Source organism: Vanellus vanellus, assembly GCF_965231255.1.
Source record: "Vanellus vanellus genome assembly, chromosome: 3".
Classification (NCBI taxonomy): domain Eukaryota; kingdom Metazoa; phylum Chordata; class Aves; order Charadriiformes; family Charadriidae; genus Vanellus; species Vanellus vanellus.
This window is the reverse complement of record NC_138907.1, coordinates 33,158,436-33,179,687: the sequence shown is the minus strand read 5'-3', so window position 1 is coordinate 33,179,687 and position 21,252 is coordinate 33,158,436. Positions and strand designations below refer to the sequence as shown.

The 21,252-nt window shown below is 42.6% G+C and overlaps 1 protein-coding gene across 1 annotated transcript; it reads right to left on the bottom strand.

Moving 5' to 3' along the window:
- Positions 1-7,066: 7,066 nt before the first annotated feature.
- SUPT7L (SPT7 like, STAGA complex subunit gamma) lies at positions 7,067-20,942 on the bottom strand. Its single transcript, XM_082480561.1, has 4 exons — positions 20,498-20,942; positions 13,192-13,516; positions 11,066-11,303; positions 7,067-7,582 (listed from the first exon to the last, which is right to left on the bottom strand). Exons 1-4 carry the CDS (start codon positions 20,908-20,910, stop codon positions 7,320-7,322), a joined length of 1,239 nt encoding a protein of 412 aa, XP_082336687.1. The 5' UTR covers positions 20,911-20,942; the 3' UTR covers positions 7,067-7,319.
- Between the last annotated feature and the right edge of the window lie 310 nt (positions 20,943-21,252).

The window sequence follows — 21,252 nt, the reverse complement described above, 5'->3', positions numbered from 1 at the left end:
CTAGCACACCTTCCATGTTGAGCCATTAGTTTGTCCAGCAGCAACAAGATGGAGCAGCTGAGAAGAGTCATCAGCATTTACACCAGAGACAAGAGGTTCATTTCTCACCAACCTCCACAGCTTCAAAGAGGAACATAAAGTCATTAGCATTTGCTCTACACTATTAACAGCCCAGATTATCTCAGCACGTGACCTGAAAATCCATAGTATTCCTACAGTCCAGTATCCCACCTCTCCCTTGCCTCCCAGTCCGATGGACTCCATGGGCAATGGGACAGATTAGCCCAGGGGACTGTATAATACTCTTGACAAAAGGAAAGAGGGTCACCTCCACAAAGTCTCATCACAACCAAACTTGGCCTTTTTGTAGAGGCGCCTTTCCTTCGAAGCATATCCAAGTTCCAACTTCCTTTCCTTCACCAAATAAAAAGAGAAAACTTTGGCTAAAATGAAGATAAATAATCTCATTTGATTTTTTTTTTCACTTGGAGAAAAAAGTGTTTCCTAAGTCTGCTTTGCAATTCAAGACAGGCAGTGACAGCGTGCCACGAGAAGCTGGGCAGTGAGGGCACAGAAAGGCCGGCAGGAGCTTGAGAGGAGAACGAGCGATTGCAGGTCAAGGGAGGGATGGGGGCAAACCTCGGTGAAGATCCAGGGGTGGCACAGGGCGAGCAGAGCCGTGCGACGCTTGGATGGGGCATGAAGCTGAGACCTGGGCACAGCTCTAGAGGCTCAGTGGCGACAGCTGAGATTTGAGGGAAAAGCACACATAGTGGATGTCGGGACCTTGACAGGTACCAGAAGTGAAAAAGAGCCCTCAGGACACCCAAGCCTTTCATCCAGCTCACTGACACCCCTCCAATCCACAGCAGGAGCACGCATAGCATGGGTGCAGAAGTGATGCTGCCACAACTCCCAAGCCGATTTCCAAGGGGAAAGTCCAGTCCAGGAGCAGGGGCTGCTTCTGGCCCGCTGAGCCCGGAGGAAAAGACCCAGGAGCTCTGCAAACCACTGAGCATCAGCGCAAAAGGGGCGACTGCCCCACCACCCCCCTGCCCCAGATCCCCCAGCCCCGCTCTCCCTGCCGCAAGGGTGCTGGGCGCCAAGCCCACCCCAAAGGAGATTTCATCATAACTCATAATGAGGTCGTCTTCTTTCACGCGAGCGTTTCCATAGCAACAAAGAGGCAATTCTAATCTCCAGTATAAAAAAAAAAAACAAAAAAAAAAAACAAAAACCACAGCTAAAATGATACGGTTTGGGGCTTGGTGTTTTGTTTGGGTTTTTTTAGGGGGGAGGGGAGAGGTAGTTGTTGCAGCTGTGAGCAGCCCTCCCTGGGGCAGACCCCCGTCAGCAGTGTGCGGCCAGCACCACCACACGGCCACAGCCACCCCCAGTCCTGTGGACCACTGGTCCCAGCAGCATCCGCAGCAGGGCCAGGGGACAAGAGTCAGAGGAGAGCCCAGGAGCCAGCGCAGGGAAGTGGGGTCCCCCCGCTGAGATAGTCCTTGTCACCAAGGCTGCCGCAGCACAGACACTTCAGGTTGCTGGAGCAGAGGGAAGCGAAACGGAGATGCAAGCGGGCTCGTGCTTTAATCTGGTGGGTTGCTGTCCTCTTACTCTAAGTGGAAAGCACACCCCGCAGGCTCATCCGCGGACTGGGAAATTAAATCAGTCGTACAGGCTTCGAGGATCAGCAGTCGTGTGGACAGACTGCTCTCAGGTACAGGGGTGATAGGAACCACTGTGATTATTATTCCTTCTGTCCTGGCAAGCAACACGAGCCTATATCCTAATTCATGATGTGCTATTTGCAATTGCTTAGCGGGACTATCAAGCACCAAACGTGCTCCCTTAGCTCTACTGTGACAGCCAGAGCAGAGGGGAAAATACACTGTGCTTCACTCACTGCAGTCTAAAGCAGTCCCTGAGAAAAAAAAGCAGTATGTAGAACAAGTAGACCAGCACATAAAAGAGCAAAGCACAAGGCTTGGAGCAGGGCTCCTAGGTAGTCTGCTAATAGAAGTAGTAGAAGTATATATAAGTAGTTGCTTCAGAAATAGCAACCTGTGTATGCTAGATGAATACCAATACCAGCACTGTGGTTCTAGTATCATTCTGGAGCTCACCAGCACTGGCACCTGTGAAAGATAAGACTCCCGTTTTCCCTGGCCATGTCCTGGAATAACAACTCTCGTCTCCCTGGTTGTGACATTAACACTGACATCATCTCAGTACCTTATTCAGGGCTACAGAAGGTCTACTCCAGATCGCACGTCAGGGTAGACAGAACTCCAAGACCGGGCTTTGGATTCACAGTACCATTCTTCAAAACAAATAAAAAATCCACACAACACCTTTAGGATTTTTATTTCTGAATAATTATTTTATTTTCTTAGAAATTACAAAGAAACTCTCTCTGGGAGAGCAAAGAAAAAAAACCCAACCCTGAATTACTTCCAAGCAATTTTTTCCATATAAACACAAGCAAAGTTACATATTTCATTCACACGCATGTACAAAAACATTTTCAGTAAAACATCCTTCACACATAACATGTGCATTAGTCTCAGAATTGAGCACATAATCAGATTGGCCTCACCTACCCTACCTAATTTTATTTTCCTGTTTTCTTTTTAAATTGTAAATTTCTATGCAGGAAACATCTCTTTTTTTGGCACAGTGTTATGCATATTCAAATTAGTACGGATGGTCTTGGAATTAAATCACTAGGTAGCACAGTCTGACATACAGCTGTATACTAAAGTTGTTACACTGCTGTTTATACAGTGAGCTTTGTTGGATACCAGGCAAAACTCTTCAAAAGGAATAAAAAGGTATTGCTAGAGGGAAAAAGGAGTATGATACACAGCGCTCTCTCAACTACAATCTTGTATGATTCCCATGCAAAACACTTCAAAAGCCAAGTAATTCACAGATCTTGCTCTCCAAATTGATATCAAAGTTCCCACCAATTTCAATCACGGCAAAATAAATCACTAAAGACATCAATGCTACTGGATACGGACGCGGTCAATACTCAATATTCCAATTTGCCATCCACCCATCTTTGGAAAAAGAAGAGAGAAAGATGAAAGAACCACCAAAACTGCAGACTGCTGAAGCAGGTGGGTTGGCAGAGCACTTTACCAGCGACCAGCAAAAAACAACTGTGAGAGCTGAGTTTCATTCCAACCCACTGCATAATCTAACTGTGGCTTGAAATTTGGGGATTACATGGTCAATGAACTCCTCACTAGTTGCCCAAGGCTGCATTAACACCTAGAAAAATCTTTTTTGATTCATCAAGAAAGCATATAGTCTGTATCTGACTTCGTGAGCTAGATTTGAAATTTTACTATTTCATGCATGATGAACACCATCATAAATCTATGGATGGTAAACGTCCAGAGAATAAGGGCTCACCCAGAAGGTAAAGATTCCATACACATAAAAGAAAGTGTCAAGCACACGAATGTCAGAAGCAACACTTAACAGGGGAGTGGAAGGTACGGATTTTACTCTGCCATAATTTTTAAACATACAAGGGATGCTGATGGATTTCTCACCTCTGGCATAAACGTGCATCCCAAAGAGAATCAATAACAGCTCTCTCTTACACTGCAATGACACAGCTGAATCAATGGAGGGTGAATTTCGACTGCATTTAAGCATACTTGGAGCACTCAGGCTTGGCTTGTTGCAGAGCGTGTGTTACAGGGTGAAATGGGTGTGGAAAAGGGATGTGAAATATAAAACGACAATTAAAAGTAAGACAGCATATCTGTATATGAGCAATATAAAGAAAGCACTTAATATTGATGCTTAGGTTTAACCAAAACCCTGGAGAACAGCAGATTTTCATTTTTAGCCCACTTGAAATCTTGTAAATGAGCAAGTGATGCTGGCAGCAACCACTCTGTCCTCTAGCTCCTGAAAATAGTGCAAGGGACTTTATTCAGGTGCCCCAGCCTCAAGAATACTTTACTACAACAGTTTGGCAAAGCATCTACAGAGAAAGTCCCAATGACAGGTGTTCTCACACAGTATCAAAGACACAAGGGCCAAATCAAGCTGAGCCTTGAGGCCCCAGCCTAGCACATTCGGTGTGTTGTGGAGAACACACCAAAGGTTTAGGTAAAATAGGCAGTCTGCTTTTAACCCAGTACTACCATTTCAACGATGAAGCTCTACAAAATGTGTAGAGAAAAAGCACCGGCCCAGCAGGAGGAAGTCTCCTCTAATTCCCAGATAGGAAGGGCTAAAGTCAGGTCACTTAACTCAGACACTGATGACATGGATGTCTTCACCTGAGGTAGTCAAGTTGAACTCACTTTATGGGCACACGAAGGAAAAACAGACATTTCTAAAAATGCCATTCATCTAACCTGCTTCACACTTCTACTTCAAGGCCAGATGAACGGTGACCTAAGAATGACTATTTCTCTTCAGCTGCAAATGGGGCTCAGAGGAACAAATTTAGCTGCAGACATCTAAAGCTGAGTGAGAAGATACCACCCCAAATGCCTTCATTGTACCTAGGCAGTTGAACAGCACAACTGTGCTGTATTTCTTCATAAGCATTTTTGCTTAAAACAAGTATTATATAGGTCAGTAACATTTCAGTGTCCATCTAAGCAATCTCTAGCCAGCAAACGTCCTACCCAAATGGAAGAAAAGCTCACAACTCTCACAAAACTCTCTGAAGGATCACAGTGCCGTTTCTAAATAGTAACTAAATTTCAAACACACTTCTGCAAATACTACTACTCTCTTTTTTACAGCTGAGAAAACAAGGCATTGCAGCATGCATAATGGTGACTCAGAGGGAATCAAAATAAAGATTTCTTGATACACTGGTCCACTGTTCTATTACTGACTAGGCTTCAAATAGCTAGAATTTACCCCCCAGGAGAAACCTTTAAAACTGTGATGAACAGTTTTAACTCCAATGTCCATAAAAAAGGCCTATGGTCACACATTCTTATTAGACACTGAGGAATTTTATGTTTAGCTTCCATTTCTATAAAGCGGAAGAGAAATACAGTTAGGAAAAAAGAATTAAGGCTAGACATGTTATACAGAAGCAAAAATACTATGCCTGGAGCTCATTCTTTCAAAAGATAAACTTGCAATTGTAAGGACAAATGGGAGGTTTGGTAAATCTCCCTCAAACAACCCAATGCGTTACAGGTATAAAGCCAGTTTAAGTGGCTGTTCATTCTTGATTCATGTTCATTCTAGCTTTTTTGAGAGATATACTCAGTGAATCAAGTTAAAGACTGAGTTGATCAACTGAGGATTGTGCAGAACAAAAAAAAATGCCATCAGTCAGCTGAGCCATAAAAGCAAGCAGCAAAATAGACTGTTTCAGACTAAGTTGTCAAGATAACAGCTTCAAATAGGACACCACAGCCTGCCTGACGTTGCTGCACTCAATCCAATAAGAGCAAAGGAAAAGTTTGCATTGCCAGTACTGACTCACACCAATAGTAAAAGCTGCTTCATTCTTTCCAGAAAACCACATCAATTTCCCTGACTAGATGATCAAGAAACCAACTAGAGAAGAAGCTCTGCTGGACTTGTTACTAACCATGAAGAACTGGTGGAGAATATGAAGGTCTTGGCTGCAGCAGACATGGAATTGTGGCATTTAAAATCCTGAGAAACGTGTACAAGACAAACAGTCCTGGACATTTGGGACAACATATTTTGGTTTATTCAAGGAATGCCTTGGCAGGATCTCACAAGGGACTGCCCTGGCCTCCCAAAGGGGCCCAAGAGTGCTGCCTTATCTTCAAAGACATCTTTCTCAATGTAGAAGAACAGTCCTTTCTGACAAGCAGAAAGTAAAGCAGGTATGACAGGAGGCTGGCACAGATGATCAAGGAACGCCTGACTGAGCTCAAACACACAGAAAGAAGTACACAGAAGTGGAAGTGAGGAAGGCAGGGATATAGAGACACAGCCCAAGCATGCAGGGACAATTAGGAAAGCCAAAGCTCAGTGGAAGTTGAAGCTGGTAAGAAATGTGAAGGGCTTTTTTAAGTACACTGGAAGCAAAAGAAAGGGTAAAGAAAATGTGGGTTTGCTGTTCAACAATGCAGGCAACCTGGTGACTTTGTACTTTGAGGATGATCTACTCAACACCTTTTTTTCCTGTTTTCACCGGTAAGGTCTGCCTTCAGGCCTGCCAGGTCCCTGGGTCTCCTAGCAGACTGTTACCTACAGCAGAGGAAGATTGAGCTAGCAAGAACTTAAGCCAATTAGACATACCTAAGTCCACGGAACCAGACAGGATGCACCTGAAGGCACTGAAGGAGCTAACTGATGGCACTGTGAGGCCACTCTACAGCATCTTTGAGAGGTCAGCAGCAGCAGCGACAGTTCCCCAACCAGTGAAATACCCTGACTTAAGACTCTCTTGTTGTCTGCAATAGCTAGCAGGAGTGTAGCCAGCATGTTGAGAGAAATTATTTCTCTCTATTCAGCACTTGTGAGACCATATCCGCAGGACTGCATCCACTTTTGCGCTCCTTCTTACAAGAAGGGCACTGCAGCAATTTCAGTGGAAGGCCACAAAGCTGTTTGGGGGCTGGAGCACAGGACATACAAGGAGAGGCTGAGGGAGCTTGGTTTCTTCACACTTAAGAAGAGCATAGGCTAAAGAGAGATCTCATTGTATACAGCCACTTAATGTGCAGGTTAGAGAAGACAGAGTCAGACTGTTCTAAGAGATAAACAGTGATAGAACAAGAGGCAATGAACACAAGTCGGAACATGGGAAATTCCAACTAGATGCAAGAATATATTTTTTCTCACTATGAGGGTATTCAAATATGGGAAAAAGTTGCCCAAAGAGGTTTGGCATCACCATCTTTGGAGATATTCAAAACTCAACTGGACAAGGCCCTGAGCAACCTGCTCTAATTGGTTGTGCTTCAAGCAGTGGGCTGGACTAGAGACTAGAAACCACAAGAGGTCCCTTCAGCCCAAATTGTTCAATGATTCTATGACTTAGCAAATCTCCTCACAACTACCTTCCACTGGTAACTTCCTCATTAATCTGCCAAAGCAAGCCATGACACCATCAAACGTATAGGGTGATCTTCAGTCTCATGAATCAGGATGGAGTACAGAAGCCAGAAAAGAGGGGAGCTGAAGTGCACTACACATCAAATGTCTCATAATAATTTTATGCAAAGTCCCTCACACACCAGGGCCAGCCCTATTTATGACTCATAGCCATCTCAATGCTCTCTTAGTTTGTTTCAAGTCTATCACATACCATCAGGATTAAATAAAAAGGCTGTCTCTTTTCACATCTTCTTCATCTTTTTCTTGCAGCGCTGGTTGAAGACAGGCGAGGATCCCATCAGACTGTCAGCAGAATGAGAACCATAGCTGCTCTCAGAGCCATTGGGGCTCTGTGGCATCCCAGCTTCGCTCATGCCTGACATCGGTTCCTCAAAGACATCGCTGCCTAGGACCCCGTGGCCATGTACATTGGCCTCCTCATTTTCCTGTGGCTCCATTTTCACCTGTGCCAAGTTCCAGAGTGGGGAAGCATTCACCTCAGCCCCTACAGAAATAAAAAGCACACAGTACTGAGTAAAAAGACAAATTACAAATGGCATGCACACGCAAGGGACAGCAGCACTGGTAAAGAACGAGCGAAAACAATGCTACAGGTGAACTAAGCTGAAGATGGGGACAAAACACACCAACCAGTGTATACAAAATACAAAAATCTGTTGGCTTTTAATTTTTGTAATAGTCCAGTAATTGCCACTCTAAAAAAAATCGACACTATCCTTTCACAGCAATCCTCCCTGTGGTTTTCTCCCTAAGAAACAACTTAAAGAGCACATGCCACTCTCCAGAAGGAGTGTCTCAGCAACTTATTGTTGGACACCAACAGCACCTAGACTAGATCCTGCATAAGCAGGAATCAGAGGCAGTCCAGAAGCCATTCTTGATGATGAGGTCCTTGCAACATCAGCAACCTCCTTTATGCTGTGAGACATACTAGACTTCTGGTAGTTCTGCAGTGGAGGTGAAGTGAGAAGGCAGAGGACTAGGTTGATGAACAGTCTCAAATACCACTTCCAGCACTGAAACTCAGGGACAGCAGAGCTGCATTCAGCCACCCGACTGCCTGCCTCCTTGTACTCAACACCCACAGGTCTCATCCCATCTTTCAGCAGAATGGAAAGAAATCCTCTTGGCTCAACCTCACAGACACCCTGCTGGGAAATAGTATCCGCCCGCCCCCTCCCCCCTCCCCCCCCCCCCCTTTTTTTTTAAACTTTTGGACTAGTATGCAATCTGAGCAGATTGTCGATTTTCTGTAAAAGATTATAAAACCGTATTTCTTGATAACAGCAAATGTTTTTCTCCCCAAGAGCAATAATTATAGATTGTGTTACTTCTGCTTATTTACAGTTTTACAGAGACAAAAATCCTATTAAAAATACACTAATTGGGCCCCTTGCTGAGATGGGCATAAACAGCCCAAAACTGAACAAAGCCTGAAATCTTCTCACTTTTAAATCTGGTCCCTCTTGTGTGAGGTTAAATTCACATGGAAAAAAAATAAAATAGGAAACCAGTTTTAGTAGGTTTTCCAAACCTTGTGTCTCAAGGAGCTTGGCTACAGTTTGAAAGCACAACCAAATCTCTTGTACTGAGCCAATCCTACTACTGTTCCCTATTACCAATATACGACTTAATAAAGCAATTACACAGAGACCAAATCTTCCAGGAATCTTTTCCAGAGCAGCTTAGCCCAAACCAGGATTTAGGAGACCTTTGTGGTAACACAGCCTACATTAGCTCAGCAGTTATACAGCAAGCCAGAATGAAAGTGCTTGCTGGTGTCCAGTTGTCTTAATTAAAAGTCCTTTTTATGTTAACTATAAGTAAATGTGTTCCTCTAAACAACAATGGACACATCATTAAAATGCTATCAGTTCCACAGAGTTGCAGCTCCAGTCTACACAATAATCAAAGGTGCTCACTAAACTTACTGTCTTTCTTTCATCAATTGCTCTTCATTGCTCAGCTTTATTCCTTTCAGCCCTATCACCTGCCATTGAGAGTGTCACTAATGACTAAAAGTACTTAAGCATCGACACAGGACATTTCATCTTCAAAGCACTTTAACTTCAAAGTACTTCACAAATGAGCTAATCCTCACGTTATCCTGCTGGGTGGAGGAACAAGGTCCCCAGTTTTGCCTCCATTTCCCCAGCTGCAATGAAATGAAGCAGCTAGCCCACAACTACAACGTCAGGCATAAGCAGAAACACCTGCAGAACACAGAAGGCTGTAACAAGAGTTTTGCCCTCAGACACTGAAGTCTTGCTGCCCTCTCTACGGGCCTCACACTTGTATTTTTGAGATGGTGGTGTCCTAATTGCGGCAGCTTTTTCTCGCTCCTTATGATACTACACTCTCCAGCCTACCCAGCTCTAGACTGAGACTTCTCACAGTGATGAGATTTCCAAAGGCCTTTGTGAAGTGAAGAGGGATTTTCAGGGAGGAACAGAGCACTTGTATTCTTAATTAGAAAACATCAATTTGGTATCAGAGAGGCAAGAGGCATTTAATATACAGCTAGCATGCTAACCTCTGGGTCTCAAGTGGTAGATGCTAATACAAAGCTTTCCAGATGAATCACTCCCAAACCCAGATGGGCCATAGGAGTCTGCTGTTCCCTCTCCCACAAAAATGCAAGCACTTCACATTTCAGAGGTACTATGGAAAACAATACGAGCTTCCAGAAAAACATCAGATGGATTTGCACTTTTTAAAAATTCAGCAGAATGTGCTATTAAAAAAAAAATAACATAATGGACTCAGGGGTATACTGTAACCTCACTATATATGCTACTTAGTTTAGGAGGACAGGCTTCCTTGTTTTCTAACCAGATTTTTAAGTGAAACAGCTACTATTGCAGGGATTTCTGGAGTTCAGAAGGTTCTATACAAAGATCAAAACTGGCTTTCTTTGGGAGAAGGTCTTCTTCATTTTCCAGAAAATTTAGCCCTACTAAATGGTGCACAGAATAAAACTTGTATATAAATATAGAAAAGACACAGCAGTAGCAGATTCTCCCATGCTGGCCACCAGCGTGCTTCAATGCCAACGTAAAGAGATGACACTTTGAGAAGAGTGCAGTCTCCATAACCCCGCTACCTTACTCACCGTTTCACTTTCCATGGCCTCAGCTAATACAACAGGCTCTGTGGTAGAGATGCTAGAATAGGAGAGACTCCCACAAGCTCATTTCACATAAGTCACTGATAAGCTTTCATAAAACAATGATTGTCACTACCAGGGTGACTTCTGAATATGGAGGACTGCACCACATATCATTAGTATTTCCATAACTCATTCAGTGCCTAAACTATACAGGGTCTTAAATTTACTCCAGTCACAAGGAACACGGCCTTCAACTTTTCAGTAATATGAATCTCTGGACAAGAACATAAAGTCACTTGGGAAAAAAAAAGGGGGGGAGAGGAGGAGGTGAAATATATATGGTACTCTCCTTACCAGCAATAAGGATAAAACTCTAGTCTCTCTTATACTAAAATATATAAATATATATAAACCCAAAAGTTATTTTTGTCTTTGTTACATCAGACTGGAAAAAAAAAAAACAACAGTACTTACATCTGCAGCAAATACCCTAGTTCACAAAACAAAAATAAAGCCCTTGGGCTATCACTGTAGAAAAACAATCTACCTCATACCTATAACAAAGCCAAGAACTGTGGTGATCCCCTAGAAAATAAACACCATTTAAAGCATTTTGTGCTCTACAGGGTCCACAAATGGAGTAAATATTTAACTAACTCTCATAATTGATACCTTTGATTCTTCAGTTTTGTATTTAGAAAGCAAGCAAGGGTTTCTCTCCCATCCAAATCTTTTTATTAAAACCTAAAAAATTTTTCCCCCTCTCCTTCCTCACATTGGGATCTGCTATTAAAAATGGAAACAAGGTCACATGGAACAACTGATAGACTGTTTCCAGCAGTAGCAAGAAACCCCTACCTGAAGTCTGTGGTGAAGCTTCTACTTCCAAGTTGGCAGAGAAGCGCTCGCTTTGAGCTCCAAGGACTCCAACAGGCAAAGATTGATCACCAGAAGCCAGATCTCCTTCCAGCTCCTCACTTATGGGGAAAGTAATATCACTAACAGGTTCCTCCTTAATCTTCACAGGCTTTGTGTCTTCTGCTGCCTTTTCAGGGTTGACAATCTTCTCATACTCTTCAGAGAGCTGCTTGCTAACCTGTCAAAGATCAGTGGGGGTGAAAACGAGGCCAGAAAGGTCAGAGTGACTTTAGAGACTCTGATGGCAATTACATTGCAGTGCACTCTGTTCCCAGAATATTATTAACATCTGACCTGAAAGAACAAGTAAATAGGTTATCAGCTACACAGGAACGACTTTTTTTCCCCTTTAAAAACACCTTCTGCCTGTAACAAGGGACTTTAATAAGAGGTTTAATCCATTAACACATCTGCTTGATAAATATGAGTACCTTTATTTCACAGACAGTGATGACGAGTCCCAGAAATTTAAACAGAGCACGAAACAAAAGCAAAGTGTCTCAGTCTTCCTTTTTGGTTTTACCTATAGGACTATCCCCCATCCGCCAGTAACAACTTTATCCCAGTGTTAAAAAACAAGCAGTTCAGATACTCATCAGCTCTGTAGTCACCACTGGGCAAAGTCTGGGTACCTTTTGTCCAATTCACAGCAAAAAACACAGAATTTTTCTCCAGTCAGAGAAGTGAAACAAATACAGGAATGAGATTTAGAACTACCCTGTACTTCCAGAAACTTAACAACTGTGAGCAATTAAATTAAAAATTTCAGATTGCATCTGCTTCTAACAAATGCTTGTTTATACCACTGAATCCCAAAAGTCAGTGAACTGTGCTCAGGAAAAGCCCAAGGCTTTTTAACAGCAGAAGCAAGAAAGAAAAAGAACAAAAAAAACTATTTCCCCCTTCTAGATATATTTCCATATATAGAGGCTACTGTGGACGTCAGCCCTGCATGAAGAACAGAACAAATAAGAGAGTGACGGGCTGCAGGATGAGAGTGAACTGCATCACCAGAATGATGCAGAGAACCCAAATTCCAAAAGGGGACATCTGAACAAAAACATTTTAACAAAAATTAACTGACTTTTTGAACAGAAATGTTTTTAGTGAAAACGGATCTTGATGATGTTATTTTTATACACAACCCTCACAGTCCATCACAGTTTACATACTACCTGCACTTACAGCTATCTCTGATTTATACTGCCTCTGTAAGCCACAAGGTGCCAACCCTGGGAAAAGAAGGAGCACAAGGTAGCTGCTCCAAGATGAGTCCACTGGCACTTAGATAATGTGACAAGGAGGAAGGGGTGGCAGGTTTTGCCTTTGGTCACAGGCTACCTATTCGATTCAAGTCTTGTTTTTTGATGAGTAGGAGTAATATTCCCACTTCAAATCCTTGCATTTCTGTAAGTCCACAACAGGCAGACAGTCTTATATCATTCAAGTAAAATGCGTGTGTTTAATCTCACAGAATACCTGGACCAAAAAAAAACATACCCTTATTCTTACAACCTACATTGATATAGCACCTCTTACTCCAAGAAATTTAACAATTCCTCTTCTTTCCCCACAGTAGCACCTGTGTGACAACTCAGATCAGCACAATACTACCCTATACTCTTAAAGCTTAAGCAAGTCACCCCTTGCTTAAGCGAACACAAGCCACTGTACAGCCAAGTAATTTTTGTCCATCTGCATAGTTGTTTTCTGAAATGGTAAGCAGCCAAATATACCATTAAAGTGGAAAATTCAGTTAATCTGTCAGTGCTGATTTTACCTCTACTTGATATTTTTGTCTGGGACATTCAAGAGATGGGGGCCTCCTCTTAAACCCAGACAAACCGCCAGTAGAACATTCTTAGACTCAGTAGAGACACAAATAAGGGGCTCTGTCTTCCAGTCAAAAAAATCCTGTTTCTCTTTCTCTTGATGACTCCCCTCCACATCCAAGAGGTTTTCTAGTTGGATTTTTCTTTGGTAAGACCAAAGACTTGCTACAGGAACAAGCAACTGTACTGGGGGTACATTTATTGGTGCCGCCAGGTCCCTACTGCTCTTCTCACCTGAAGCATGTAGCTGTGATAATCCTTAATCCGGTGTTGCCAGAACTTCTGCAGTGAAAGCACACTGCCAATGCCCACTTCATGGAAGACCTGCTCCATGACATCAGGGAAAGGAGTGTGCCCAAGTCGAGCTTCACGATCCACAGCGAAGCGCAGCAGTTTGGTGAACTTCAAACAGTACTCATGGGCAATGTCTGTCAGGGTCTCCAGGACACTCTCATTGGCACACTCAAAGCCTGTGTGAGCCAGGATGGTGGCCATTGACTGGTAGAGAAGCTGCCGGCAGGAGGACCAACTCAGCTCAGTCACTGGCTCCCCTTTTCCTCTAAAAGCCAGAAAAGACAAAAATAGCACACCTCCAAAAACTGAAAGGAATGTATATCAGTTGAAGAGATATTGTCAATAATAAGGCAATGTACAAAGGGAAAGCAGATTGTTTGGGGTTCTCCACAGCTTCTCCATTACATATGAACACTACCTAGTAAGCGTTTATCTGCTTTCCCTTCTTCCCCTCCCTCCAAACCAGCACTGCCAATTCTCATTTTCCCTTCTAATGCTGGAAGATTCCTTGGGTAACACATGAACGTGGGATGCAAATCTTCTGAACCCTTAAGCAACTCCCTTCCCACCCAAGAGCTTTTCTCCTGGAGATGTGAATTAAAAGGGTCCTTGACACAAACAAAAAAAGGCATTTTAAATAACATGAATGCAAATCATTTTCCCTCTCAGTTAATTACATTTCTCTTCCTTATTATCTCTGATGTCACAAGCCTAATAGTCAGATACAAAGGCTTTTGGGATAGACAAGATCTGAATTTACAATGCAAAAGACACACATAAAAAACGAGAAATGGGATACACATACATTGCATAAAGGTACACTGTAGCTGAAAAGACCGTTTCCCTGCCCTCATTTCCAGTAGTCACTAAGCATGACACTGAAAGAAAGATCCCCGTATGCAACCTCAGAAGTGAACACCAGGCCCTGGGAGGAGGCCTGGAGAGGTTCTGCTGTAGAGCAGCATTCCCTGGCCTTGGGTTTGAGATGTCTCTTCTCAGTGTTGCTAAATGAGAAGGAGTGACCACACAGGATGGAAGAGATGGAGAACAAGTGACATGAAGTCTTCAAACATCATTCATTTACAGTCAGGCAACCAAATTTTTCATCAAGATGACTTAACAAACAGAAATTCCACACACAAAAAAGAGAAGATGAGATAAGGCAAGACCTCTGAAAGGTAAACATATTTCTACCAGATTTCTCAACTCGCAATTAAAGGCATGCGATATATTTGCCCGTACCAGTAACACAGTCTTCAAATGCTGATGTCAAAAAATCAAATTTCCTGTCTGCTAAGTACGGTATTTATATACTTTTTTACACTTCATTCAGCACCAATGGCAGAATTAAGCTGACAATTTCACCCTTCATTTGTTTCTGATCAATTTCTCCCAACATCTTCCACAGCCCACCCTGAGATTCGCCTCACTCTCACCCTACATTACTTGCACATCACCACACACTCTTTCCAGTAACAAGACCTGATTAAAGAGTACACAGACAGCATTGATGCCTTGATAAAATTCTCACTATTCTTGCTTCTCCAACAAGTGCATTAGGTACCCGTCAGTCTCGCGGAGATGCTGGGACACAGAGCCTCAGATCCCCCTGATCCTCAGGGCTGACCCATAGAAAAACACTGAAACACAGAAGTAAAAAAAGGTAACATTTCAAAGGAGTGACAATGGAAGGTTAAACTTAGAGCTACCAGGACCAAAATCATTCAATCATTTTCAAGAACACCAGCTCGGCGCTTTCTGATTATTCAAATAAAGTGGGGATCACACCATATTAAGAGCTGCAGATGATGATATTTCTAAGTGGATATTAAGAACAGTATGTGGATCTCAGGTCATAGATTCATCCCAGTTATTAATTGCGGGAAAATGACTCACATCCCAATTCCTACTCAATTATGTAACTATGTTGTAAAGAAGACAGCAGGCGCTCTGACAAGATGAATTAAAAGATCATCAGTTCCCTTATAAACCAAGTGTCACCCATTCTAGTTTTACATCTCCCTCACTTCCCCCTCCATCTCCCAGTGACAGATTTCTGAAGTTCACAAACAGCCATATGTCTCATACAACACTGGGACCAGGAGGTTACAACAGAAAAAAAAAAAAAAAAAAAAATCAAACAAAACCAGTCAGAAAACAACCATCAAAATTTATGCCTATAAAAAAGCATCTCTTCTTTTTTAAGACATATAAGGAACATACCTAGTTGTCTGGTAGCCATCAGTTGAGAGCATCTTATGCTCTCAACACCGAACCCCATACTACTATTAATACAGAGACAAATAAAAAGCCGTTATTGATGCCTTGCCATTCAATCAAAACACTATGGACAAACCTAAACTAGATACAGAATTTGGTAAGCCCAGGCAGGATACTCAGCCACTTGTAGAGTACAACAACCATTTAGCAATGCATATCACTGCTCAGGAGCAGCAGAGAATGTTATATCTCTTTTAAACTCCTAGAGGAAAAGAAACTAATTGCCAGCATTAAAATGCAGCTAGGTCACTATGCCGAAAGGGATATAATCAACTTGAAATCTCATCAATTAAAGACAGAGAGAAAAGAAATTTCAGGTACTGTACTCAAATCCAAATCCCCACCTCTTGTTCTTGGTAAGGTCAGTCAATTATGTTTTGTTTTTCTTACGTTTTCTTCTCTTGTTTTCCTGTTTCCCACAATAAACAATAAGAGGAAGGTGATTAAAAGCCTGATTAGACAGCAGAAATTGAAATATTGTTGTGGATGTTAATTGAAAACAACAAATAAGAAAATATCTTTTTTTCTTCATCTCCTTTAACCTTCAGGTACTGTCTGATAAGAATGTACATAAAAACAAAAACATCCATATAGACATATTTAAGTTGAAAGCAGCTATCTAAAGTCAAGACTTCCCAAAACGGAGCAGTAAACTTCTTTTCCCTGACAACCATAGGTAAAGAGGTTTGGTCTTCGATCTCATCCAGATACCTAGCACCTACAAAAGCACCCTTCCAGATATTACCATTATGCAGAATCCCACCCTCCGCAGCACCTACTGCTTTCGTGAAAGGCTCCCCATCCACCTACCATCCAAAGTCAAGCCTATTTAACCCATTACCAGGGTCATAAAGCTGCAAGTAAACGAAAGCACTTTTATCCCTAATATTCTGTCACCAGAGATTAACAAGACAGGCAATTAGGCCTGTGACTTGGAGGTGATCATCTCTACAGAATATATAGTATGAAGTTTATCAGAAACACTGGCCAACTTGTCGCTCTTCAATTTTGTATTTCCAATAGGATCTATATTTTTACGGATGTGTCGGGTCACCAACAATAGATGACGTTCCAGACAGAAATCTACCCGTCAAGCCACGAATGCACCAGACCCAAAGCCCAGCCTTCTCCCACTGCTGCCAGCAAACCTGCAAGATGCAGAACTTCACAAAAGAAAAAATTGTCAGTTTATACCAACCAGGCTCATTTTCAGGATTAATAAGGTTTCAGACTCACAAAAGGCCCATCTTCTGTGTAAACAAGACATCCCTAAAGGCACCACAATCCATCCACCCAAACTCCTCTCCTGTAAGGCTGTTTTTCTTGGAGGAAAGGAGATCTCATGGTTCATTTCCCGTGCAACTATATTCAGGGGAAAGTGTTTGGGCTAAGTCAGTACAAGGATCGAGAGCCAAGGTTCACTCAACTGCAGTAACCCACTGAAGCATTCTGCTCCCTCCTAGGTGAGCATAAGCTAGCAGCAGATGGAGGGAGGGATTGTTTTTCCTATGAACACATCAATTTTATGAAACATTAGATTGTGAAGTTCAGTCTCTACCAAATGAGGTGCAACAAGGTCGCTTCACAGTCATTTCCCCAAAAACAGTAAAATAGAGAACATTGGAAAAACAAGATTATACTAGTCAGTGCATCAAAGAACACAATACACTAATTCAAACCAGAAAGTTGTTTCCTTTTGGAAAAGGGGTTATTTCCACCTCATCCTGAGTAAGCCTCTTTTTAAATATTTCTGCTATGTGTACAGAGGGCTGCGCAGATATAAAAAGAAGCTGCTCAATAGATAATGGCAAGAGGTAATAAATAACGTTTGGAAAATAAATTGGGTCCCAGTGGCCCAATCCAGAAGACCAGACAGTTTGGGGGCTAAACTGAAGTGCTCAGTCCAGCAGGGGAAGCACGTTCTGCCAGCTCTAATTTCCACTGCTCCAAATGCTTCCCAACATTAAACCTGCTATCCCACCAACACGTGCTTCCCTTACCTCTGTACACACATTTCTTAACTACAAGCTCTTCTGCCATGAACTGTCTTCCCATTGCAAGCTCCCAGTTTCGTTCACAGATTACTTTCAATGCAAAGCCCACATCCGACGTGGTCAGAAACACAAATGAGAGAATGGCAGAGAAATCTGTTAAGAAACCAACCATGCACACACAAGAAAAAGCATCTGAAGAGGCACATAATGAGTAGGTTAGGTTTCATTTGAAGACAGATCCATGCTAATCGGAGGAAGCTGAACAGAGAAGAAGGAAAAGGCAGCAGCCGTATTATGATGAGAGCCTCCTGTTCAAATGGTAGTTTCAAGTCTACATTTCTCTACTCATTCTTCATTGATTATGCTTTAAGCTTACCTTCTGTTTCTATACCAAGCAAAACCAAATGTTAATCCCTTATTGTGTATTCCAAGAACTGTAACATCAACAGTTGCAAATCACCAGGACCAGATGGTAATTCATCCAGGAATACTAAAGGAATTCAAGGATGAAATAGTTGAATAGCTGTGGTGAGTCACCTCTTGCTTTAAACTGCCTTGGCCCATGAGGATTAGAAGACAGAAAATGTGAAAACATTTTCTTCTCATAGCCTCAGAAAAGATGTGAAGAACTGCAGTCTGGGAAGCCTGATATATCCTAGCGCATCAGGGAGATTCAAAGAAATTATAAAAACAGAATTAGAGGGCACATGGGTAAATATGATACACTCAGAAAGAGTCCAGACAGCTTTTTTAAATGGAAAACCTGCTTCACAAACCTACTGGAGTCCTCCAAATCCATCAACAAGCAAGTACATAAGAGATCTCCACTGTGGAGCCCAGGTCTTCATTCGAGGGTCTGTGCCCAAATCAAGGTTTGTTTCAACATATTTATAAACAGTCTGGAAAAATGGGGGAGAGGAATAGTATTGTGATTAAAGCTGCTGGTGGCACAGATTTTGAGGGGTTGGAAAGACCAAAACATCTGAAAAAGAGCCGTAAATTAGGCTCTGCCTCTTCCTCAGCTCAAAAGGGACAAGGAGGTAGGGGTTACAGGTATGGGGCAGGGCAGAGGGGAGGAAAACCAAAATGAATCCAGGGAATAACAAAATAAAAGACAAGAGTGTGAGGTCAAAGGATGAAAATGAATAACAAGGAAACAGAAGAGAACATGACTATAATAAAGAAACTTGTGGTCTGATTCAGGCTAGCTGCTCTTATCTTCCTTTCTTCTTATGTCTAAATATACCTATACACTGCTGCTCAGACCCAGTTTACTGCCGAAGAAAACTGAATTAAAATATGGATTTAGTCAGCATTGTAACTCTGACAATGGCACTTCAGAAGGCAGCATAAAATTAAGCACTACCATGCTTTATCAAGTGGAAGAATGTTCATCCTTAAACTGTTTTTACACAAGAAGAACAAGCGTTGGCAAACCATAAAACTTTACTTTTACTACTATAACAGCAGCTGCTATTCTTAAGTCATGTGTCTTAAAACAGTTAAGAACAAACATGCAACAACAAACTCAAAGCTTTTCTCCTGGAAAAACATAAATGTGTTGGGTTTAGCAAGCACACAATTAAATTCTAGTCTACACCGCAGCTCATTATAAATCTACTCTCTATCAGCCACAAAACATTTCATTTCAAAATTGTGTATCCGGTTTTTACAATCTAGTCCTTAAACTCCCCCATGTGGTTGACTGCTAAATAACATTTCTTTACTCGGACCCCAGAAACTCGCAAGGGACAACAAAAAGACAAAGCAGCCCCCAAAACATGGACAGAGCCACAGAAAACTGAACTTAAAGCTAATGCCACCGGGGAGGACTGAGCAGAACACTGCTCAGTTCTACAAACCACAGGGCCAGAAAGAGCAGGAGTCACAGGGCTCAGACTGTCCTCAGAGGACTGGATTTCCCTTCAGCCCTCTAGGCTAATTACTTTATTTCTTTCGAGAAGAATGATGGTGTTCCTCCACAAACAGCACTAAAGAATCACTCTACTGTTCAGAGAGACTATGTTACTAAAAGCAACATCTTTCAATAAAATGCAGTTTATACAACCTCAGGCCATCAAAGATTTTAGTGGCATTTAACTGATACATTATATTTTATTGATGCACATTTTCCCCATTTTAAAAACTAAAATGTTTTATCGTCTCCCACATGATGTTCATTGGTGCACAGTCTTTAATCTAAGAACACAAAGTTATAGTAGCGAGGATTAATTTCTGAATTTAAATGCACATAACCTACAAAGCGTCATGAGATCTGGCAAGAAATGCAACACCTCCTTGTGAATTTAGTGCTTGTCAAAGAGGTAGACAGGGAATTGATAAATACTATTTAATCAAAGATTGGCTGCAGAGGTAGAAGCAATGCAATCTTCCTTTACATTTTCTCCAGCCTTTGACTGGTGGAGCCCATATCAGAGACAAGAATTAGCCACCTCTGACCAGAATAACACCAATAAATAGGGTGAAATGTGATCATTACTACGTCACAGCTCCTTGGCCATTGAAATCTTACAAATATGTTACCAAATTGTCTTTTCAGAACCTACAACTCAACAGCCAAAACCTAGTCATTCATCTTCTGGATTTTCAGTTACAATAAGGCAAGTTTAATTGTAAGTGACCTAAATATGAGACTTCACAGCCTATAACTAAACTTGTCAAAACACCATTGAAGATAGCAAAACCATTCACAGTTAGCATAGCACTAACAAGACAGAAATCAGCACTACACATCCACATTTTATAGATGGGAAACAAAGGCTCATTTATTTTAAACAATGTGCATGTTATCCACACAGTGGTATCTAAATCTTTCCTTTCTGAAGCCTGTTTTTTTCTTACATACAACTATTTGACCCTTCAGCCTAAGGGAATTGACATAACTACATATATATTAAAAAACACTCGGCTTTCCTGCAGCCAAGAACTAACCCAACGAAATACCAACACACCTGTAGAAATCACTCTCTGGGTCACTGTGCCTCAGCTGAAATGGCATTTTGGGGGTCTTGCTATCCAGAGGAAGCAGGTCATCGGGGAGAGGTGGAGAGGCCGGACAAGACGGCAGTGGTTCGTTGTCTTCAGTTTTTATGCCTTCCGCTTGCTGCTGGTTTTGGGCCTGAGCCATGGCGATCAGGCTGCGCAGCCGCCTGTTGTGCTGGATGAGCTGAATGGTGTGAATGGTGAGGCTGCAGGGCTCCGAGGGGATGTCCAGCATGGTGGTCGGCCGGGGTTTGTTTGCGGATGGCTGATGCAATGGAGGATCTTGGACTTCCACGGTACGAAACTCACGCTGGAGCAGGTCAAAGGAGCTGCGGTTGGCCTGGTTAGATGACACCGGAATCTCACCCCAATATCGCAGCATTTTTGCCGCAGGTCACCTACTGTCCTCAGAGCCCAGAAGGTGGCTACCAAACACTGTGGTACCAAGGAGCCCTGTGGCAGGCAGAAGCGCTGGGCTTCGGCCACCAACAGAAACCGGCGCTGGGACGATGCTCTGAAAACAGCGACTTATGACTGTCCGGAGGGCTCTCGCTCAGCGCCTCACCCAGCAGCGCGGCTTCCACCACGGCATCAGGACGCAGCGCTGGCATGTCACACCTTACATCGCTGCTTCTTCTGGGGGGCGGGGGGGGATAAGAAGAGAGAAACGCACCCGTGAGGCGCAAATTATTTCTGTTTGTAACGGGGGCTGGTGTGGCTCCAC